Below are 22,671 nucleotides of genomic sequence, written 5' to 3'. Positions count from 1 at the left end.
CTTATGTCCTATGGAGGGATATGTGTAGGTTTTCATAGATGGGATTACGCATATGCATTTAGATGAGCTAGATGAGTACCTAGAGGGAAGAAGGGCATATAAGAAGACAGTAACTATGCTGTAAGACTCCACAGCTCTTCTGCCCTCCCCCAGAGCAGTTCTGAGAGCAGGAGATTGCCAGTTGGAAACCTCAAAAAGCTGTATTCTCAGGTGCCCTCACTGACAATCTTATGAGAATGTTATTGTAGCCAATAAGAGTCTAGATAAGAGTTGGTACTTTTAAAAGCAGTAATTTTTTTTAAATGCAAGGAATAAAAGGCATAAAAACGAAAGACATGATTTGATTTGATGCCAACACTTTACTCACTGTCTCTGGTATAACTGTCGAAGAGTAGGCGGGCAGTGGGAGGGAAGAAGGAAGCAACACCTTGATATGGCTTTTAAACACCAGAAAACTAAGGGCAGAACAAACAACAAATTTAGATGAATATTTAGATATTTTATGAATATTTTGTGAAGCTATATCTTTAGCGTTTCTTTGTGAGAAAATTATGGAAAAGTATACACTAGATTTTGGCATTTTTATGAGGACATAATTATTTGTTAGTGAAGGTTAAAGGGAAACTGAAAGAATTCCAGATTGCTCTGTCAGGATTTTGGAATAACACAATGATAGATGAAATTTAAACTCAACATAAGCAAAGTAATGCTGTAGAAGCCGAGATTTTCAATAAGTATGTTTATGCATTGTGACAGCTTATGAATTAAAAACCTAGCAACTCTTGGGAAATACACTCAGCCATCACTAGGGATAATATAATAGAGGTGACTGTTCTATAAAAAAGGGAGCTTGGACTCGACGCTATATTGACAATGAAAGAGGAAGTATTTAAAAAGTAGTATTTTAATGATTATTTCCTGTATTTATATGTCACACAATTTAAAAGTTGTTATGGAATGAACGTTTGTTTCCTCCGAAAAATTGGTATGTTGAAATCCTACTCCCCATTGTGATGGTATCAGGTGTGAGAGAGCATCTCATTGTGGTTTTGATTTGCATTTCTCTGATGGTTAGGGATGATGAGCATTTTTTCATGTTTGTTGGCCACCTGTATGTCTTCTTTTGCGAAGTGTCTGTTCATGTTCTTTGCCCACTTTTTAATGGTGTTATTTGTTTCTTGCTTGTTTCTTCATTTAAGTTATAGATTCTGAACATTAGGCCTTTGTCAGATGGGAGAGGGAAGATGATTCGGGAGATGATTAAGTCATGAGGGTGGAACCCTCCTAAATGGGATTAGTACCTTCATAAAAGGGACCCCAGGCCAGGCATGGTGGCTCATGCCTGTAATCCCAGCACTTTGGGAGGCTGAGACAGGCGGATCACTTGAGGTCAGGAGTTTGAGGCCAGTCTGGCCAAGGTGGTGAAACGCAGTCTCTTCTACAAAAAATACAAAAATTAGCCAGGTGTGGTGGCATGTGCCTGTAATCCCAGCTACTTGGGAAGCTGAGGCAGGAGAATCGCTTGAACCTGGGAGGTGGAGGTTGCAGTGAGCTGGGATCGCACCACTGCACTCCAGCCTGGGTGACAGAGCAAGACTCTGTCTCAAAAAAAAAAAAACAAAAAAAAACAGAGAGAGACCCAGAGAGCTCTCTTACCCCCTTTGCCAGGTGAGGACACAGCAAGATGGCTGTCTATAAGCCAGAATATTGTCCCTCACCAGATGCTGAATTTGCTGGTGCCTTGATCTTGGTAAATGTTTGTTGTTAAGTCACCCAGGCTATGATATTTTTGTTATGGCATCCCAAAGGGACTAAAACAAGACAAAAGCAAAAACTAGAAGCTGTTGTGAAATATAAATGGGCTATGTGAGGGCTGGTAAGAGTGTAGGTGGTAAATCATATTGACTAGAGGTTTAAATACAAATAAAACGATTAATTTTCAAAATCTGTGGGTAATTATTGTGGAATATTATTTGACAGAGCCAAGACAGAATACATAAGCTGAACTGATTAGGGTATTCAAGTGGAAGAATACAAAAGTCAAAGTAAGTTAAAACGAATTGAAAAGTTAAAATGAAATAAATGTCATGAACGAATTTTTAAAAGACCTTAAGACAATTCTACACCTCAAAATAAAAAATGGAGACATTTCAATGCAGTCACATATGATCTTGGACAAGTTATAAAATTTCTCCCAGCCTCTATTTCCTCCTCTGCACTGAAGGGTGAACAAATGGTTTCTTAGATGTATTCCAGCAACAAACTATTTGTCTTTTGTCTGAGATTTCCTCAGGGGATATCTCCCAAGATCCCCAGTGGATGCCTAAAACCTCAGATAGTACTCAATCCTATATATACTATGTTTTTTTTTTTTTCCCATCTGATAAGAGAGAGGGCTACTAAGTGACTAATGGTGGGTGGTATATACAGTGTGGATATGTTGGACAAGGGATGATTCATATCCTGGGTAAGACAGAGATTTCATCACACTACTCAGAATAGTGTGCAATTAACAACTTACACATTGTTTATTTCTGAAATTTTCCATTTAATATTTTCGGACCATGGTTCACCACAGATAACTGAAACCAAGAAAAGCGAAACAGAGAATAACTGACATAAGTAAGGTTGAAGAAATTTCCTCATCCATCTTCTTAACTATTAGATAATATTGCTTTGTGGCCTAGATATTATCTTCCATTCTTCCTCTGACTCAATGGATTGGTTTGCTTATCCTAGGCAGAGAGGAGCCTCTGAAATGTTGATCACAGCGAGAGAGCTGTGAACATTGGCCAACCATGAGGGCTTTTTTTTTTTTTCTTTTCATTAAACTTTCTTTGAATGTGTACAGGGAAAAATATGGGCATAGTAATCAGATAAACCTGGGTTTGAAACATAACTATTTCTTACTAGCTGATTGCAAGAGCAAATAAGTTTCCTTATCTGGAAAAACAGGGCTAATACCCACCTTGAAGAATGGAAGTACTATTCAGCACTCTGATCAATATACTTTGAGATTTTTATTCCTTTTCTTCTTATTTATAATCCGCTAGGGCCTAACAAGAAAAGAAAACAGATTTGATTATTTTTAGAGTCTTAAACTAAAGAAATCACTGCTGGCTTCCAGTGAAACCTTTAAACGACATGGAATGAAGCAAGTCTCACAAACAATAAAAATCAGTCGCTCTGACAGGGTTTAGATACTAAGGGGAATTTTAGCCAATAGGTATTAAATCAACATACACCTCGTGGATTCCTCTATAGAACAGTATAACCGGCCATTTCTTTGCTTATGTGTAACACTTCCAGAATGCTACGGGAAAATTAACTCTCTTTTCAATATATTAGGCTTTGAAGTCGAAATATAAGGGCAATCAGGGTCTATTTTCAGAGCGAAGAGGACTGTTTCTAGACATCCAGGAAGGATTAGTCTAAATGGGTTTAACCCCCTTGGAGGCCTCGTCCCCAGAGCATCCCCATCTCTCAAGTGCCAGGGGCTTAAGGAATCCCCCTTCCTTTTTTTCCTTCTTCCTCTTCTCGGAGCTCCCACCCTCACCCCATTCGGCTGCTTCTTTTCCATCTTCGCTTCTTTCCATAAGCGGTCAAAATAGAAAACGGAAGTACCTATTTGTTGCTTAGTGTAGTGCTCGGAGAGGTTTTTTTGTTTGTTTGTTTAATTAAGAAAAATAAAATCCCCCTCCAGGTTCTTCATTTCGCAATGAGCCCGAACATCCGCTGGCTCATTAGGCCTCTTAACAAAAGAAAAATGCCCCACTGAACTGTGGCTGACTACTGTGCGGAGGCTGGGGTCGGCTGGAGGGGTTCTGAGTATCTATCATGCGGCAAGGACAGCTTCCCGGGCGAAGGGACCTGGGATCCCGGGATCCCGGGAGGCGCGTGCAGCGCCGCCCCCTCACAGTAGGGAGGCGCGGGAGAGGCGGCGGTCCCTGCCCAGCCCGGGTATCCCGTCCCAGGAGCGCGAGGGCGCGGGCAGCGGCCGGAGGCGGCGGCGGCGGGGACGCGGCGCGGCTGCCGCAGGGGAGCGGCGGCGGCGGCGGCGGCGGGCGCGAGGGGCGGGGCGCACTCCGCAACTTCTGCCGCTGCCGCTGCCGCCCGGGCGCTCTCGGCCCAGCCGAGCGGCTGCTGCGAGCTGTGGAGCTGCCGGCGGAGCCCGGCCCGAGCTCCCTCGACTTCGCGTGTCCCGGGCGTCCGTCGGGGGCCGAGGTGCCTCCCGCAGGGAGTCCCAGTGAAGCCGCGCTCCCGCGTTATCCGCAGCGGCCGGGGGTCCGGGGAGTGCGGGGCTCCGAGACCGAGCGGGGCGCCCCCCAGCGGTCGGCGCGGGCCCCATGGCTGGGCCGGGCGGAGCGGAACCGGTGAGGTGAAGCCCCGGGGCCGGCAGCCGGAGCGCGTGGCGGGGGCGCCGGCTCCATGGGCAGCGGCACACGGCGGCGCGATGATGGACGTTAACAGCAGCGGCCGCCCAGACCTCTACGGGCACCTCCGCTCTTTCCTTCTGCCAGAGGTGGGGCGCGGGCTGCCCGACCTGAGCCCCGACGGTGGCGCCGACCCGGTCGCGGGCTCCTGGGCGCCGCACCTGCTGAGCGAGGTGACAGCCAGCCCCGCGCCCACCTGGGACGCGCCCCCGGACAATGCCTCCGGCTGTGGGGAACAGATCAACTACGGCAGAGCCGAGAAAGTTGTGATCGGCTCCATCCTGACGCTCATCACGCTGCTGACGATCGCGGGCAACTGCCTAGTGGTGATCTCCGTGTGCTTCGTCAAGAAGCTCCGCCAGCCCTCCAACTACCTGATCGTGTCCCTGGCGCTGGCCGACCTCTCAGTGGCCGTGGCGGTCATGCCCTTCGTCAGCGTCACCGACCTCATCGGGGGCAAGTGGATCTTTGGCCACTTTTTCTGTAACGTCTTCATCGCCATGGACGTCATGTGCTGCACGGCCTCGATCATGACCCTGTGCGTGATCAGCATTGACAGGTAAGGGCCGGACCGCCCCGTCCCAGGCTCCGGCTGGGGACCGGCAGGCAGCTCAGCCCCGCGCGCTCGCCTGGATTTCCAGGGAGAATGAAGCCAGACTTCAAGGCGGGATGAAGGGCTGCGCTGAAAACACGGCTCGCCCCCCACCCCCCATCTACCCTACACCATCCAAACTTCACTTATAGCATAGCCTATGCACATCTTTAAAAGAAAAACCCGAAATGTTCTGGTTTACTGTAGTGACGAATTTAAGACCAAAGTTAAGAGTATTTTAAGCTTTAGCATTTCCGCCAGGGGGTCCCTTGCCTTGATTTTTGGAAGGAAGGGATTTGATGCTCCCTGACTTGATCAAGCCTTGCTGTGAGCCTTAAAGAGTCATTTAAAAAAAAAAAATCGGAGAAAAGCCACCTTGCTTCCCCAGTTGTGAGAGCTACTCCCTAGGCCAGTGAAAGGACCTTTGATGGTTCTAGAATTGGGGTCTGCGTGTCTTAGACATTGCATCCTTATGATGGTCAATTCAGAATCGCATTCTTGCTTGTGGAAGTCTGGTTTTAATGTTTGGTAATGCTGTCTGTATCTTGCGAGCTTACTGACTGGAGCCTTACTCCAGGTCTGAATGGCTGGTTCTGGCCTTTCATCATAGCCCTTGGGAACCTTCTGTTGAGAACTCCCCCACTAGAGTAATTGCAACAGAGGCTGACCATCTGTCAGGGATGCTAGGGGAAAAATTCCTGCCTTGAGTGTCATATTGAACTAGGAGACCCACAGGGTTTCTTCAGACTGTAAGGTTACAGGCTTTTGAAATGGAGCTAGTTTTTGACCCTTGAAATATTATGCAGTTGACAACCTGAAGTATGGTCTCAAACGTCTTTGGCCTAAAACAACTATTTCACTTGAAACTGATGTATGAAACCTTAATGTTCACACTCAGAATTCTGCCGGTGTTTCAGGACTAGTATCCTGTTGTGTTTAATGATACACAGAAATGGTTGCTTATTTTCTTAGTGGATCTATAGAACCTTTATATGTGTAGACCTTTCAGCCTAGGGGAAATAATTGATGCCTCCACACTTAAAATGACAGTGCCTCAAAAAATGGTCTAGCATGAAACTGAGATTTTCCTTTTTTTCTTCTTGAAAACACAGCTGTTTGTGGTTTGCTGATACTTAAAATGTTCTGCTATATATATTTTTTGCTTGACCAGGGTTTATAATTACTAAATAAAGGAAATAATAGGAAAGGGAATATTTTCAAGAAGAAAAATACATTGCAGCTCCATTTAGTTAACAATTTAGGTTATTTTTCTTTAAATTGATTCTCCCATTTTATATATCATGGTAGAAGGTGCTGACAGCAAACAAGGAATTATTTAAGAGCAGAGCATGAACTGCATATGTGAGAATATTAGCACCAAATTTGGCAGCTGAAGTTCTGAATTACAGTAGTTAAGAATGACAAAAACATATGCATTTACAGTCTGGCTGTGGCAACTGGAATTAAGAGAGTACACTCAATACACATAGCAAGTATATACATGAATTATAAGCACAGAAATCTGACTGCTCAGCCAACCAAAACAGAGCATCCTGCATGAATGGAGTCCTTTTAAATGGAACTTAGTGTAATAAAACAAATAACGGTTTATGCTGCAAGTACTGTATTTATAACCATTTTTTAAAATTTCACAGTTGATAAATGATACATAAATAGTACCTTGTGCTAATTTGTCTCCTAAGACAGCCAGTGTTTCTCTTTTTCTGGGCTACGTTGAGGTTTGGCTGAGATCATCTTGTGATCCCTATACATGAGCTAAAGGCATTCTTCACTCAGCATGCATGTGTGATTTAGCATCGGCAGGCATGTCCTGGATACAGAGAAGAGATTAATCCTTCTTTGCAAGAGCTTAAAATTTTAGTGTTAACTATATTCTCATGATTGTCACAAATTGTGTTCACATAGGCATATAGATTCTCCTTTTACCTGTGAGAATTGCCCCATTGGTGAATTCTGCTTAAAAGTTATTTTAGAAGACCAGCATATCATGTCTTCAGAGAAAATGAAGAATTGATAAAATTGGAAGACACAGACTGATTTTCTTCCAAGAACACTGAGAACTAAAAATGAGAAAAAAGGAAAATATATTATTTCTGAAAAGAATATTTTCTGCAATTCCATTGTAGAATATGACAGATGATATTAAATGTGCTGTGAAAATATGTAAAAAAAATTATCTTCATTCATTCCCTTGTTCATTCCCTCTTGAGTACCTAATATAGGATACACTGTGCTTTGTGCAGCATAATCAAAGATTAATTACAGTATTGTTGCTTTCATGTTCATACTGTACTTTGAGAGTTTGGATATCTGTTGGGCATTTAACCTGTCTAAAATGGAACCTTTCATTTTTCTTAACCACTCCCCATCACACTGGGATGCTTTTCTAATGTAATGCCATACTGTTTTTCACAGGCTTCAGAGCTCCCATCCTCTGTCTTTTTCAGAAAATGACTTGTATTCATTGAAAAAGTAGCAGCCATCAGATGAGAACTTTTATCTTTTCACCACCAAACAATCTGTCCTGCATATGTACCCTTCTTTTAACTTCCTTTCAGTTAAAAAGCAAAAAGACATTGTGAGCCAGCAAATACCAAACTACTTGGACATTATATTCTGTCTCCCCACCTTCTCAAGGACTTTGTTCGTTGTTTCTTCATGGATGGTCTTTTGTGTTGTTGTTGTTCTGTTTGTTTTAGGGGGTGTGGGGGTGTGGAGGGGACAGAATCTCACTCCGTTACCCAGGCTGGAGTGCAGTGGTACTATCCCGGCTCACTGCAACCTCTGGCTCCTGGGTTCAGGTGATTCTTGTGCCTCAGCCCCCACAAGTACCTGCGATTACAGGTGCATGCCACCATGCCTGGATAATTTTTGTATTTTAGTAGACACGGGGTTTTGCCATGTTGGCAAACTCCTGACATCAACTGATCTGCCCACCTCGGCCTCCCAAAGTGCTGGGATTACAGGCGTGAGCCACCATGCCCAGCTCATTGATGGTCTTTCTTCAGCTTTTCCTTTCTACAGTGTTAAGTTCTGTTTTGTATCTTTTAAAACCCTTTTTTGGCCTCTGGCCTCACTTCTTCCTCCAGCTACTGCCCTGCTTCACAGTTAAGCTGCTCAAAGAATTGTATCCATAAGTTATCTTTTCTTCCTTACACTTTAGATAGATGACTTTGATGCTCATCAGGTTTACTGCAATATTCTAATTGACTTTCTTGGTTCCACTTCTGTCCAGCCCTGATCTATTCCCTGAGAAGAAGCAAGAACGGTCTATTTAGAAAACGTTTTTAAGTGAGATAATTTACATATAATGACATGCACAGATCTTAAATATCCAATTCGTATATTGACAAATATATATATACCTATGTGACCAATGTTCTAATCAAGATATACAATATCTTGTCATCCAAGAAAATTCCCTTGTGCTAATTTTAGAATGATCTTTTAAAAATAGAAATCAAATTACCAGCCAGATGTGGTGGCTCACAACTGTAATCCCAGCACTGTGGGAGGCCAAGGCTGGAGGACTGCTGGAGCCCTGGAGTTCAAGACCAGTCTGGGCAACATAGGGAGACTCCCACCTCTACAAAAAAAAGAAAAAAGAAAAGAAAAGAAAAGAAAGGAAAGGAAAGTAAAGGAAGAAAAGAAAAGAAAGGAAAGAAGAGGAAAGAAAAGAAAAGAGCCAGGCATGGTGGCAAATGCTTGTGATCTCAATTACTTGGGAAGCTGAGGTGGGAGGATCACTTTGGCCTGGGAGGTTGAGGCTGCAGTGAGCCATGATTACACCACTGCACTCTAGCCTGGGCAATAGAGTGAGGCACTGTCTTAAAAAAAAAAAAAAAAAAGAAATCAAATTACTTTTTATGTATAGTTTTAACACATGGAAAATAGTTTTACATATCATTTAGGGAAGCTTGTAGAAGGAGTAAAAGTATAAAATAGTGCAGGGGAGTGGTTGACACCAAATTCAGGACAGTGGTTTATCTCTGGTGGCGTGGGTGGAGGTATAATCAGTAGTATATATATCACCTACGTTGGTAAGGTTTTGTTTCTTAATCTCAGTGGTGAATATAGACTTATTATCCTTTGTATAACTTTTTGTATGACTGAAATATTTGTTAAACCTTTTGAAATTCATATAGAAAAGTATATGTATGTGCACAATTCTAAGTATGAAGCTTGATGAATTTCCACATCCATGTAAACAACTATATTAAGAAATAGAATACTGGCAACCTCCCAGAGGTCCCCTCCTCTCCCTTTCTAGTTTCTATTGCCTGCAAAGAGAACTATTGTCCTGACTTTAGCATCACACATTGGGGTTTTGCTTGGCTAGAACTTCATATAAATGGAATTGTATAGTATGTACTCTTTTGAATCTGGCTTCTTTTTCTCAACGTAATGTCTGTGAGAGTCATCTGTAGTTTTTAGCCTATCAGTGGTTCATTCATTTTTATTGGTAAGTAGTATTCCATTGTATAAATATACCATAATTTGCTTATCCATTCACAGTAGATGGACATTTGAGTTTTTTCCAGTTTCTGGCTATCTCTAATAGTGCTGCTCTGAACATTCATTTGTGTGTGAGTCATTTGTGGACATGTTTAAATTTATTTTGGGGAAATACAATCCTAGGTAATAAGGTACTTTGGAACATTTTAATTTTATCTATCGCCTCACACCTTTTATGTTATTATTGGCATTCATTTTAGGTCTACAGGTTATTAAAACCCATTAGATATTATTTTTATTGTTGTAACAGTCAGTATTCATTCTTCTTTGCTTACATGTTTATCTTTTCCAGTGTTCTTTATTTTGTTCTGCATTACTGCCTTTTCATCTGGGATCATTTTCTGCCAAATTAGATGCCTGTTAGCATTATTATTTTTTAAATTAAAAAACTTTTTTTTTTTTTTTTTTAACATAGAGAGAGTCTCGCTATGTTGCTCAGGTTGGTCTTGAACTCCTGGCCTCAAGTAATTCTCCCACCCTGGCCTCCCAAAGTGCTGAGATTACAGATGTGAGCCATCATGCCCTGCCCAGCATTATTTTTTTACTGAATGTATTAGTCTGTTCTCATGCTGCTAATAAAGACATACCTGAGACTGGATAATTTATAAAGGAAAGAGGTTTAACTCACACTTCCACATGGCTGGAGAGGCCTCACAATCATGGGGGAAGGTGAAGGGGAAGCAAGACACGTCTTACATAGCGGCAGGCAAGAGAGAGCTTGTGCACAGGAACTCCCATTTATAAAACCATCAGATCTCGTGAGACTTATTCACTACCAGGAGAACAGTATGGGTGAAACCGCCCCCATGATTCAATTATCTCCATATGGCCTTGCCCTTGACATGTGGGGATTATTACAATTCAAGGTGAGATTTGGGTGGGGACACAGCCAAACCATATTACTGAGGGTTTGCTAGTGACAAATCCTCTCAATTCTTACTTGTCTGAAAGTGTCTTCATTTCAGCTTCTTTCTTTTCTTTTTTCTTTTTTTTTTAGACGGAGTCTCACTCTGTTGCCCAGGCTGGAGTGTAGTGGCGTGATCTCAGCTCACTGCAAGCTCCGCCTCCTGGATTCACGCCATTCTCCTGCCTCAGCCTCCCGAGTAGCTGGGACTACGGGTGTCTGCCACCACACCCTGCTAATTTTTTGTATTTTTAGTAGAGACAGGGTTTCACCATGTTAGCCAGGATGGTCTCAGTCTCCTGACCTTGTGATCCACCCACCTCGGCCTCCCAAAGTACTGGGATCACAGGTGTGAACCAATGCATTTGGCCTCAGCTTCATTTTTGAATGATATTTTCACTGAGTATGGAATTTTATATTTCTAGTTTTTTTTCCCCAGAACTTTAAAACATTGTTCCATTGTTTTCTGACTTCCATCATTTCTGTTGAAAAATCAGCCATTAGCCAACATTATTATGACTCCATGGAAGGTAATGTGTCTTTTTTCCCCTGACTGTTTTTAGGGTTTTGTCTTTGTCTTTAATTTTTATCAGTTTTCAGTTTTTCTTTGATGTCACTAGGTCTGGCTGTATTGATTTTTGTTGTTTATTTACTGTTAACCCTGTTTGGGGTTCCTAATGATTTTTAAAATTTGTGTATTAATATCTTTAATCAGTTCGCTGTTATCTTGTCAGACACTACTATTGTTCCATTCTTTATTTTTCTATGTCTTCAGATATATGTATTGTAGACCTTTTTACTGTCACACACATTTCTTACTCTTTTCTATATTTTCCATTTTATGTTTTACCTCTGTGCTTGAGTTTTGAAAAAATTTTGACCAGCCTTCCAATGTGTTAATTGTCTCTTTTACTATGTCTAATCTGTTGTTCAACCTTATCTATTGAGTTAATTTCCATAATGGTATTTTATAATTCTAGAAATTCCATTTAAGCTTTTTAAATTGATGCTGATTTTTTTGGTGAAATTCTCTACCTTTTCATCTAATTTCTTCATCTTGTTATATTTTTTAGTATATTAATCATAGTTTGACTCTTTGTTTCCTGACTCCAATATCTGAGTCACTTGTGGTTTCTTTGTGTGATCTGTGTTTTTCTCTGGGTTTTTGGTCTTGGCATGCCTGGCAAATGTTGATTGAATATTCATCATATTGCATGAAAAATGTAGATGCTGTAGATGATGTTATTTTGTTCCAGAGAAAATGCTAGGCAGGCATATTGGACAATTAATTATTTTAATCCAGTTAGGGACTGAACTGAACATAGGCTGTATTTTAGTTCTGATAGAGCTCTGCCACTGGCAGATGGCTTTCTAGGATGTAGCCTTCTTAGGATTTCAGCCCAATGACTTCTCCCGCTGGCTAGTTCAGAACTTTAAATGTTCTTTCCTCAAAACTGTGAAACTGTCAAGCATGGCTTCTTAGCCTCCTGCCTTATGCAGTCTCAGAATTCAGCAAATGTTTTGAGGGAAATATCAAACAGGTGCTAGGCTTAGGTTTCACTGGCATCTTTACCTTTTAGGCCTCTGACTTTTGCCTCTCTATCTCCAAGAGACTGCCAAATGCTCTTCTGGTGTTTTTGCCCCTTATTAGCAACTCTCTGCTGAGGCTCTTTACCTGGATCCTTAGCCCCTTACCCTTCACCCAATTTTGACAAATGCCCAAGGGAAAGAGCAGCTGCACAATATTGGCTCACCTCCCTGTGCTTCTGTCTTCTTTAGGATTTTGTTCCCTGAAGTCCTGGTTGTCTCAACAACTGCTTGATGCTTTTGGGCATCATAGCATGCAGGTGTGTGTGTGTGTGTGTGTGTGTGTGTGTGTGTGTGTGTGTGTATTTGTGCTTTATCCAGCTTTTAAAGTGACTTTCAGAAGAAGCATTGGTCTGAAGTATCAAACAACCCATTGTAGCTAGAAGTGGATATGTGCCTGAAATATTTTAAATGTATGCTAATATAGAAACATAATTATGTAAATTTCCTGCTTAAAATTTTTCATTTTCTTTTCATTTCACCTGGAATAAAATTCACTCTTTAGCACATGTAGGAGGTCCTTGGTTTGTCCCTGCCTCACTCCTCAACATCTTGAACTGCATTCTGTCTTGTTTGCCACATTCCAGTCACATTGACCTTTCTCAGTTTCTCTATTGTACCAGATTCTTTCCTGCATCGGGTTTACTCCATGAAAACTCACCAACTAATATATTTGTGAAACTGATTTTACGTCTGAAGTTCTGTTCTCTAATATGTGTGTTTTTTAAAAAAATTCTAAGTTGGAAAGTTTAAGTGTTTAACCCTCTAGATTGACAACAATTAAAATGTCAAAAAACTACCAAGTGTTGGGAAAGATATGGAGCAAAGGGAATTTACATACATTACTAGTGGGACTGTAAATTGGTGAACCACTTTGCAAATAGTTTAATGTTATCATGTAATGTTAAAAATACATACACCCTAAGACCTTGTTATTTTATCACCAGGTATATATCAGAAAGACGCTTGTCCACCAAAAGTCTTCTATAAGAATATTTATGGTATTCACAAACTTGAAACCTTAAAACTTGAAATAATACACACATGTGTCAATAGTAGAATGAATAAATAAATTATGGTATAGTCATACAACAGAATGCCATTTAGGAGTGTTTATCAAACTTGAATGTGCCTCAGAACTACCTGGAGAACTTATTAAAACACAAATTGTTGGGCGTCACCCCAGACCTTACCAAATCAGAAACCTTACCGTGAGAGTTTCTGATTTCAAAAGTCTGGGGTGGGGCTAAGAATTTATACTTCACATAAATTCCCAAGTGATTCTGATGCTTCTGGTCTTGGGATCTTAGAGAAGTATTGCTATACAGCAATGAAAATGAACAAATTCTAACTACACACAGCAACCAAATGAATCTCATGAAGTAATTTAAACTATTTTTTGTTATATAAATTTGGAAACATATATTAAAGTCAGGTATACTGTAAGTCTGATGTAGCCGTCATCCATTTTCAACAGTGATCAATTTATGGTCAATTTATTAAAAATATAATTTGCAACTCCTCCTTCATTCAATTATTTTAAATCAAATTTCAGATGTCATATCATTTCACTGATAAATATTTTGGGGTTACAAATGTAAGGCTGAGCAGAAGCAGCAAAGTATAAAGTATATATGTATGTGATTCAATTAAAATAAAAATTTTAAATAGACAAAACTATTTTTAGGGATGTACATAAGTGGTAATATTATAAGGAAAAGAAAGGAAATATATCTCATAAGAACAAAGAGGCCAGGAACAGTGGCTCACACCTGTAATCCCAGCACTTTGGGAGGCTGAGGCGGGTGGATCACCTGAGGTTGGGAGTTAGAGACCAGCCTGACCAACATGGAGAAACCCTGTCTCTACTAAAAATACAAAATTAGCTGGGCATGGTGGCACATGCCTGTAATCCCTGCTACTCGGGAGGCAAGAGAATCGCTTGAATCTGGGAGGCTGAGGTTGCGGTGAGCCGAGATCGCGTCATTGCACTCTGGCCTGGGCAGCAAAAGCAAACCCTGTCTAAAAAAAGAGAAAAAAAAAAAAGAAAAAAAAAAAAAAGAAAGAACAAACAGAGTGATTGCTTTTAGATGGTTAGATGGGATGAAGAAAACTGAGATCAGAGAGGCATGCTTCTAAGGTGGTATAGTGTTTTCTTTCTTGACTGGAGTGGTAATTACAAAAGGGTTAGCTTAATTAAAGTGTCCATGTATATTTTAGGCACTTTCATGCATATGTATTTCATATTATAATGAAAGGGGCAAAAGTATGTATTTGATACATCTCGTGAGGTATATTTGGATTAAGTCAGATATATGATTAATCTGAGCAGATACAGTTATTGTTTTAATGCTGTCAGCAACCGTTAATTTTTAGCTTTGTGTATGAGGGCAGGGGCCACCTTTGGGTTGTTCATGGTTACAGGAACTCATCTGCCTTATTTGCAAGAGCTGTAATATTTAGCTCTGATTGGTGTCTGGCTGAAGCCTTGCTTCCTCGCCAGGTACTATGACTCATTCCCTCTGATGATCTGAGTTCTGCTTTTGGCTTTAATTCTGCTTCAATCAGCAGGGCAGGGTGCATTCTGGCTTCTCCAGATCTCCTTTCACTTCAAAGGAAGTTATCCTTGCTCATCTCTAAAATTAATTTTCTGCTTGTAGATACATTTTAAGAATTGATGGAATCCTCTTCTGGCTTTGCTATGGGAAAGTGAGAAGGAGATGAAATGGGTCTTCTGCCCTGTTCTTTTGTGTAGTAGCACTTAGCCACCAACTACTTTTTTTTTCCTCTTACATTAACTAACAGGAAGTAATGCTTCAGGGTAGAAATGATAATAGCTAATAGATGTTTAATGCTTTATTCCTTATAGACCACTCCCAAATACAGAAATCTCCACTGATCCCCTCTACAACATTGTGAGGTGGGCATGAGTATCCCCACTTGATGTAGGAGGAAATTAAGGCTCAGGGGGTAGAAGTGACTTGCCAAGGACATACAGTTTGTATGGATGGAACTTGTGTTCAAAGCCCGTTCAAATATTGTGTATTTATTTATATCTATGTGTATAAATATATTTAAGGAAAATAATAAAAGTGGAGACATGGAACATTCCAGTCAAAGGAGCAGCAGATGCCAAGAACACAGAGGCAGTGAATGAGTCTTTGAGTGAACTCACAGAGAGGGAGCAGAAAGGCATTCTGAGTGAGGGAACAGCATAGGAGAAGCCCGTCAATAACCCTTCACCCCTTGCAGTAGATACTGCTGGTTGCCTACCCCAATCTCCATCCTCCCCTTCCTCCTCAGTTATGGGAATTCCTGCTTTGACCTGGGGATATGGCTGCCCAGAATAAAGACTGCATTTCTTAGCCTCCCTTATAGCTAGATGTGGCCATGTTACTAAATTTGGGCTTGAGAGATGTTAGTAGAAGTATTATGTTTCCGTTTCCCAGAAACTGCCTTCAAGAAAATTGGTGTGTGTCCTCTTCCTGTTTTCTGTCCTTTCCTCCATCTTCTTGCCTGGAATATGAAGATGGTGGCTAGAGCTCTGACCATCTTAGTCAAGATGGACAAAAATGGCCATGCTTGGTAAAGAAGAGCAGTATACTGGAATGGTAGCCTGGATCATGGAGGACTGTCAACTCCACAGAATTGCTGGAACCTTGACTTCTTGCTAATTGATGAATTAATACCATTGTGTTGTTTATCACATGCAGCTGAACTTAATTTCAGCAGCTAAACCTAGTACAGATTGGGCATCCCTGATCTGAAAGTCTGAAACCCAAAATGCTCCAAGATTAGAATCTTTGAGTACTGACATGATGCCACAAGTAGAAAATTTCACACCTGACCTCATGTGATGGGCACACAAAATTATTTAAAATATTGAATAAAATTATTGGCCGGGCGCGGTGGCTCAAGCCTGTAATCCCAGCACTTTGGGAGGCCGAGACGGGCGGATCACAAGGTCAGGAGATCGAGACCATCCTGGCTAACATGGTGAAACCCCGTCTCTACTAAAAATACAAAAAACTAGCCGGGCGAGGTGGCGGGCGCCTGTAGTCCCAGCTACTCGAGAGGCTGAGGCAGGAGAATGGCGTAAACCCGGGAGGCGGAGCTTGCAGTGAGCTGAGATCCGGCCACTGCACTCCGGCCTGGGCGACAGAGCAAGACTCCGTCTCAAAAAAAAAAAAAAAAAAAAAAAAAAAAAAAAAAATAAAATTATTGTTAGGCTATGGGTACAAGGTAAATATAAAACATAAATGAATTTTGTATTTAGACTTAGGTCCCATGCTCAAGATATTTTATTATGTATATGCACATATTTCAAAATATAAAAAATATGAAAAAGGTCCCAAGCATTTTGGATCAGGGATACTCAACCATTTCTCCTCTCATTTGCCCATCCTTCGCACAGATGTTCATATAAGCTTTTTTTTCCCCACCTTGGCATATGATTCAATTTTGAGAACAGGCAAAAGAGAACAATGTGTCTGAAGCGCTGGTCAGCCACAGCCTCTTGGGTGGCATCGGAACAGAGGGTGAGGTATCATGGAAACAAAATTCTTGGGCAGAAGATCACAGAATGAAGGGTCTAGGGGGAAAGCTCATGGCTTCTGGGCACCAAGGGCGGCCATCCCAGGCAGGCGCTGGTCTTCTTGGCGGCCAGGCATCATATGCGGCACCAGGAAGTCTCCAGATGCATGGAGGTGACCACTCCATGCATGTATGGGGTCACATACAGTTTCTAAAACTTCAGTGTGAGGGTGTCACTGGGTCATGCTTCTTTGGAAACCCTTCAGGGATAACACTACCATTTTATGAATGCCTTTTGTGCTACTTAAGTTTCTAGACACTTTACACATGGCATCTCATCGAATCTTTACAATATCCTTGTGAGGGTGCTTTTTGAGTGTCTGTCATTGAGTGACTCTGCTGGCCAAAGATGAACAAGACATATATGAACACTTATAGGTGAAGAAGCTGAGGAAGCTCACACACATTGTATGTGACTGGAACAGTGTCTGAATCCAAAGGTCATACGTCTTTCACTACATCATTGTAGCCATTGCCTGCTGTATGAGGAGGATATTGTTAGGATAGCATTCAAGGCTCTTTATCATGCAGTCCCTTATAGCTTTAATCTGGCCAACTCTCCGAAGGCACCCTCCTTTTCAACACTACATCAGAACAGAAATAATGCTGTAACTTCCGTACCTTGTTTCTCGTCCAAGGTTCCCATCCCAATAAGCACCATCAGTTTGCACCCAGTTGCTTTGCTAGACATTTGAGTATCGTTTTTGAAATTTTCCACCTCAGCCTTCCACTCTCACTGATCACCAAGTCTTTCTGATTGTCCCTACACAGCCCCCTACCCCGAACAACTCAACTTCAGTCCCTATCATCTTTCAGCTGGACACTCACATTAGCCTCTCGGGGGTCTCTGGGTCTTCATACTTGGCCCCTGTTAATGCAGGGTGCACAACCCTGGCTGCATGTTAGAATCACCTGGGCAACTGTATACCAATGCTTGGGGAGACCCCCTAGAGATTCTTATTTAATTGATGCCAGGTGGGCCTGGGCGTCACATCAGTATATTTGAAAATATCCCCCAGATGATTCTAATGTGCAGCCAGAGGGAGAACCCCTGAGCTGGACTGATCTTTAAAACATAAAAATGTGATTATATCCATGGTTCCCAAGCTCATCTGCATATTAAAGTCACTTAGGAATCTCCTCAAAATTCCAAAGCCCTGGCCATACCAAGACTAATTAATTCATAATATCTGGAAGTGGGACTCATGTATCCATATTTTTTTAAGCTTTCTAGTCTAATGTGCAGATAGGTTTGGGCACTACTGGGTCATGCTGTTCTCCTGTTCAAACAATTTATTGGGTTCCCCTGGTCTTGGGATAAGATCGTAAATCTTTAATGTGACCGAAAAGATTATATGATCTGGCCTCTGCCAATCTCACTAAATCAGGGTTTGGCAAACACTTTTTTTCTGTAAAGGTATAGATAGTAAATATTTTAAGCTTGTGGATCATAAGGTCTCTGTTGCAACTCCTCAACTCTGCCACTGTAGCATGAAAGCAGCCATAGATAATATGTAAATGTGTGGGTGGCTGTGTTCCAATATAGCTTTATTTATGGATACAGAAAATTGAATTTGATATAATTTTAACATATCATAAAATAGTATTCTTCTTTTTCATTTTTTTCAACTACTTAAAAATACAAAGACCATTCTTAGCTGGGGGCCATACAAAAATAGACTGGGACCAGATTTGGTCCTGCTGGAGCTTGCCAGCTTCTGCTTCAGATTTGATTTGGTTCCATTTAATTATTTCCCTCCTTTCCTTCTTTCCCCCTTTCTTTTCTCCCACCTTTCCTTCCTTTCTTCCTACCTACCACCAACTAACCAGTCATGTATCCATACTGCCTCTCCTCCCCATATTTTGGCAATTCTGGTCTTCTTTCAGTTTCCTGACATTCTGATGTTCAGGGTCTTCACATGTCTATTCATGTCTCCCCTGGAATACGCTTCTGTCTCTTTAGCTGGGTAATTTTATCACTCTTCAGGCAGGTCCTTGATTAGATATTACTAGGTCATGGACACATTTCTAGAATCCCCTGACTATCTTAAACAGTTTTTTAACACCTTGCAATTTTTCTTCCTAATTCTCACCTCAATTTGTAATTAATGGTTTGTAAAATTAACTGTAATAAACTCGTGATTTGTGGGATCATCTGTTCACTCTGCATAGCATGACCCAGGCTTATCTTGAAGACTGCATTGCCAGCCCTTTGGCATAGTACTTTGTACTTGGTAGGTGTTCAGTTAATCTTTGTGGATTGACTGCAGAAGGAAGGGAGGGAGGGAAGGAAGAAGGAAGGAAAGAAAATAAAAGGAGGGAAGGAAGTAGAAAGGAAGGAAAAAAAATGGAGGGAAGGAGGGAAGAAAGGGAAGGAAAAAGGGAATAGTGTTTCTGATTCTCAAATCCACACATCGGGCCTTGACTTCTTATTCTGCAACTTCCTACAAGACATTCCCCTTGGTGGCAGTGGAGAAGTTTACTTGAGAAACCAAGTTAGGATCAGGAGATGTCTGGTGAAAATAGAAGCAGTGTGGAGGCAGTGGGACAATCCCAAAGGTTGGCCTCATGAGAACATAGTAGGCTGGTGAGTTACTTCCTGTTCTGCAGAACACCGACGTTAGCAAAGCTGCCAGTCATGTGAAGGTCTTAGCAGCTTAGATCCAGGAGTTAGCTTTTTATTATCATCAGTGCTGTGTTATGGAGCAGGGTGAAAACATAGGCAAAATTAAATGAAAAATCTCAGAGTCCTTTTTTTTCCCGCTAAATAAACACATTTTTGATGAAGGCCACATTCCCGAAAGCAAGCCATGGGTGTCAGCCATGAAGGCAATACCCAAGTAGAGGAGCAAAATAACTGGCAGTAGCAATCCCATTGTTGGGTGCCAAGGGCTATGTATGATTCATCTCATTTAATCCCCATGACCACTCTGTGGACACACTCACACCCTCACCCCTAACCCTGGGTGATGAGGACAGGGAGGATGATAGAGGTTAGGAGTACACAGCAAGAAAGGAGTGGTATCAGGTTTGGCCATGAGGAATGTCTGACTCCTGATCTGTCTTACCCCTTCATGATGCTATAACAAAATACCCAAGACTGGGCAATTTATAAACAATAGAAATTTGTTTCTCACAGTTCTAGAGGCTGGGAAGTCCAAGATCAAGGCACAGGCAAGTTCCATGTCTGGTATTGACATAGTCTCTGCTTGCAAGATGGTGCCTTGTTGCTGCATCCTCATGTGGCAAAGGAACAGAGGGCAAAAGGGCCTAGCAAATTTACTCCAGCCCTTTTATGAAGTTGCTAATCCCATCCATGAGGGCTGTAACCTCATAACTTAATCACATCCCAAAAGTCCGCCTCTTAATACTATCACATTGAGGTTTAAGTTCCAACATATGAATTTTCGAGGGACATATACATTCAAACCATAGCAGGATCTTTTTTTTAGACAGAGTCTTGCTGTATGCCCAGGAGGAAGTGAAGTGGCATGATCTCGGCTCACTGCAACCTCTGTCTCCTGCGTTCAAGTGATTCTTCTGCCTCAGCCTTCCAAGAAGCTGGGATTACAGGCATGCACCATTACGCCTGGCTAATTTTTGTATTTTTAGTAGAGACGAGTTTTCACCATGATGGCCAGGCTGGTCTTGAGCTCCTGGCCTCCAGTGATCAGCCAAATTTGGCCTCCCAAATTGCTCAGATTATAGGTGTGAGCCACCATGCCTGGCCACCATGGTCTTCCAAGGCTCAAGGGGGCACTGGCTCTGTGAACATGATTTATCAACCATGTTAACCATGGACCATTTTCTCTTGCCTTTCAGAGAAGAAGATGATGTTAATAATAATAATTAGAATATAAATTTATAGTCTCTTATCTAAAACCCTTGGGATCACAGGTATTTCAGAATTCAGAATTCTTTGGATTTTAGAAATGTAATTCAGTTGGTCTACTGTATATTACACAGCACCACAATGGGGTCTGGTGCTGCATCCTAAATCAAATGTATGAATATTCATATTTAGTGAAGAAAATTAAGACTATAGTCATATCAGTTCAAGTTAGGTTTTGTTGCAAGATCAGTTTGCCACAAGTTTGACAGGCAAAATCATAGCTCCCCTAATTCCTAGCTATGTCCTAATTCCTGGACTCTGTAAATAATTACCTTACATAGCAAATGGGGGGAATGAAGGTAGCAGGTGGAATTAAGGTTGTTAATCAGCTGACTTTAAAGTTGGAGAATTATCCTGGATTATCCAGATGTATACCATGTAGTCACAAGGGTTTTTAAATGTGGAAGAATGAGGCAAGAGAGTCAGAGAGGGACATGTGACAATGGGAGCAGAGGTTGGAGTGATGCGATGTGAGAGGGACCCAGTCCACCAATGGTGGCTTTGAAGATGTAAGGGGGCCCTGAGCCAAAGAATAGCAGAAGCCTCTAAAAGATGGAAAAGGTGATGAAATGAATCCTCTCTAGAGTCTCCAGAAAGGAACACAGCCCGTAGACACCTTGATTTTAGTCCAGGGACCCACATTTGCAGGATAAAAAATTTTTATTGTTTTAAGCCACTGAGTTCGTGGGAACTTGTTATAGTAGCAATAGAAATGAATACAACCAGTTTAAGAACAAGGTCTGATTTCAGAGCTTTTTGAGCTTTAGATTTATGGTTAAGAAATTGTGGACCTGTAAGTAGTCTTACTGTGCATTACTCAAGATACTAAGTGTCCTATTGAAGACACTTTTATTATCGTCGTTTTACAGATGAGAAAACTTAGGCTCCGAGAGGTTAACAAATATGCCTAAGGTTGCAGAACTAATAAGTGACCATTCTGAGAATTGAAGCCATGTCTCTTTTTCTGCTTTTTGGTCTGTGCTCTTAGACTGCTTGCTTCTAAGCAATTGTTGTTGCCTAGGTTTGAGGCTTAAAGCTTTGACCAGTGTCAGGGACTGTATTTAATGCTGGGGATAAGGATGAACAAGTTAAAGATGAATACTGGGCAGCCCTTGGTCCCAAATTTGACATTTGTAGTTCTGTGGCCATGTGAACATTATTTAACTTCTTTGAGATGAAAGATACTCATCTATAACATAGGTAATACTAACGCCTTCCCCATAGGTTTGTGATAGTTAATTGAGTTGATGTAAGTGAAGTCTTTTGTCACATGCCTGGCTAATACCAATTCTGCTGATAAATGTGAACTGTTACACTTATTAGTAATGTTGTTGTATTAATATTATGCTTCTTTAGTAAGGAACATATTGTAAATAGAGGAGTCAGGTCTCTAAGAAAAATTTGAACAGTTCTTAAAAATGGAAGGAGTTGAAAGAATAAGACAAACTCCATGCCTTTGTCACACAGGATTCCCTTCTCTTGGTTTCAGTGGCTGCTGTGAGTGTTGGGTGTTCAGGACATTTGCGTTGCATACTGCAGCTAAGTTTTCTGCGTGTTTGGAGTGGGAGAATGAAGCAGCCTGTCTGATCATTTGGCTTTACTCCTTTCCAGTATAATTCCAGGCACTTTTATTATCCCCATTTTACAGACGAGAAAGCTGATCTCACTCCCTCCCATCAGGGAGTGATGATGATTAAGGTATTATGGACTATCAGATCTAGTCCTTCACAGATTTAAGATAGAATATAAGTGGTGAGCTGTAACAGAGAGGCCAGATGTGTGTGTGTGTGTGTGTGTGTGTGTGTGTGTATGTGAGAGAGAGAGAGAGAGAGAGACAGATGGAGAGACAGATGGAGAGACAGACAGATGGAGAGATGGAGAGGAGAGAGGAAGAGATGACTGCATGCACAACCAAGTTAGAGAAGATGGTGGTGGTGAGACTTATTTAATAAGCAAACTGTTACTGCTTGCCTACTAGATATTTAAGAACTATGAGGATACAAAAGTGGATAAAGACAGATTCCCATCCTTAACATGTTATCTAGTTGAGGGTAAATTAAGACTATTTTGTTCACATCAGAAAATTCAGAGCTTTTGAAAGTTAGGTTGTAGGTATTGCTTTACAGTCAATTTC

General features: G+C 41.4%; 1 protein-coding gene and 1 long non-coding RNA gene across 5 annotated transcripts in view; one reads left to right on the top strand and one right to left on the bottom strand.

Moving 5' to 3' along the window:
• Positions 1 to 2,506: 2,506 nt before the first annotated feature.
• On the bottom strand, positions 2,507 to 5,081 carry LOC123566836 (uncharacterized). The gene is made up of 3 exons (XR_006689485.3): positions 4,808 to 5,081; positions 2,969 to 3,056; positions 2,507 to 2,582 (listed from the first exon to the last, which is right to left on the bottom strand). It is a non-coding gene; the product is annotated as an uncharacterized lncRNA (long non-coding RNA).
• HTR7 (5-hydroxytryptamine receptor 7) overlaps positions 4,116 to 22,671 on the top strand; it is a 114,745-nt gene continuing 96,189 nt past the window's right edge. For 2 of the 4 annotated variants that reach the window (XM_005565929.5, XM_065521130.2), the window contains exon 1: positions 4,116 to 4,992. In XM_005565929.5, coding sequence (XP_005565986.1) covers positions 4,454 to 4,992 — 539 coding nt within the window. In that variant the 5' untranslated portion in view covers positions 4,116 to 4,453. The remainder of the gene's footprint in view (positions 4,993 to 22,671) is intronic. The other 2 variants (XR_012417289.1, XR_012417288.1) reach the window with 1 other exon arrangement.

The sequence above is a fragment of the Macaca fascicularis genome, chromosome 9, assembly GCF_037993035.2.
Source record: "Macaca fascicularis isolate 582-1 chromosome 9, T2T-MFA8v1.1".
In the NCBI taxonomy this organism is placed as follows: domain Eukaryota; kingdom Metazoa; phylum Chordata; class Mammalia; order Primates; family Cercopithecidae; genus Macaca; species Macaca fascicularis.
The sequence above is the reverse complement of the archived record's forward strand: the minus strand, read 5'-3'. Positions and strand labels throughout refer to the sequence as shown.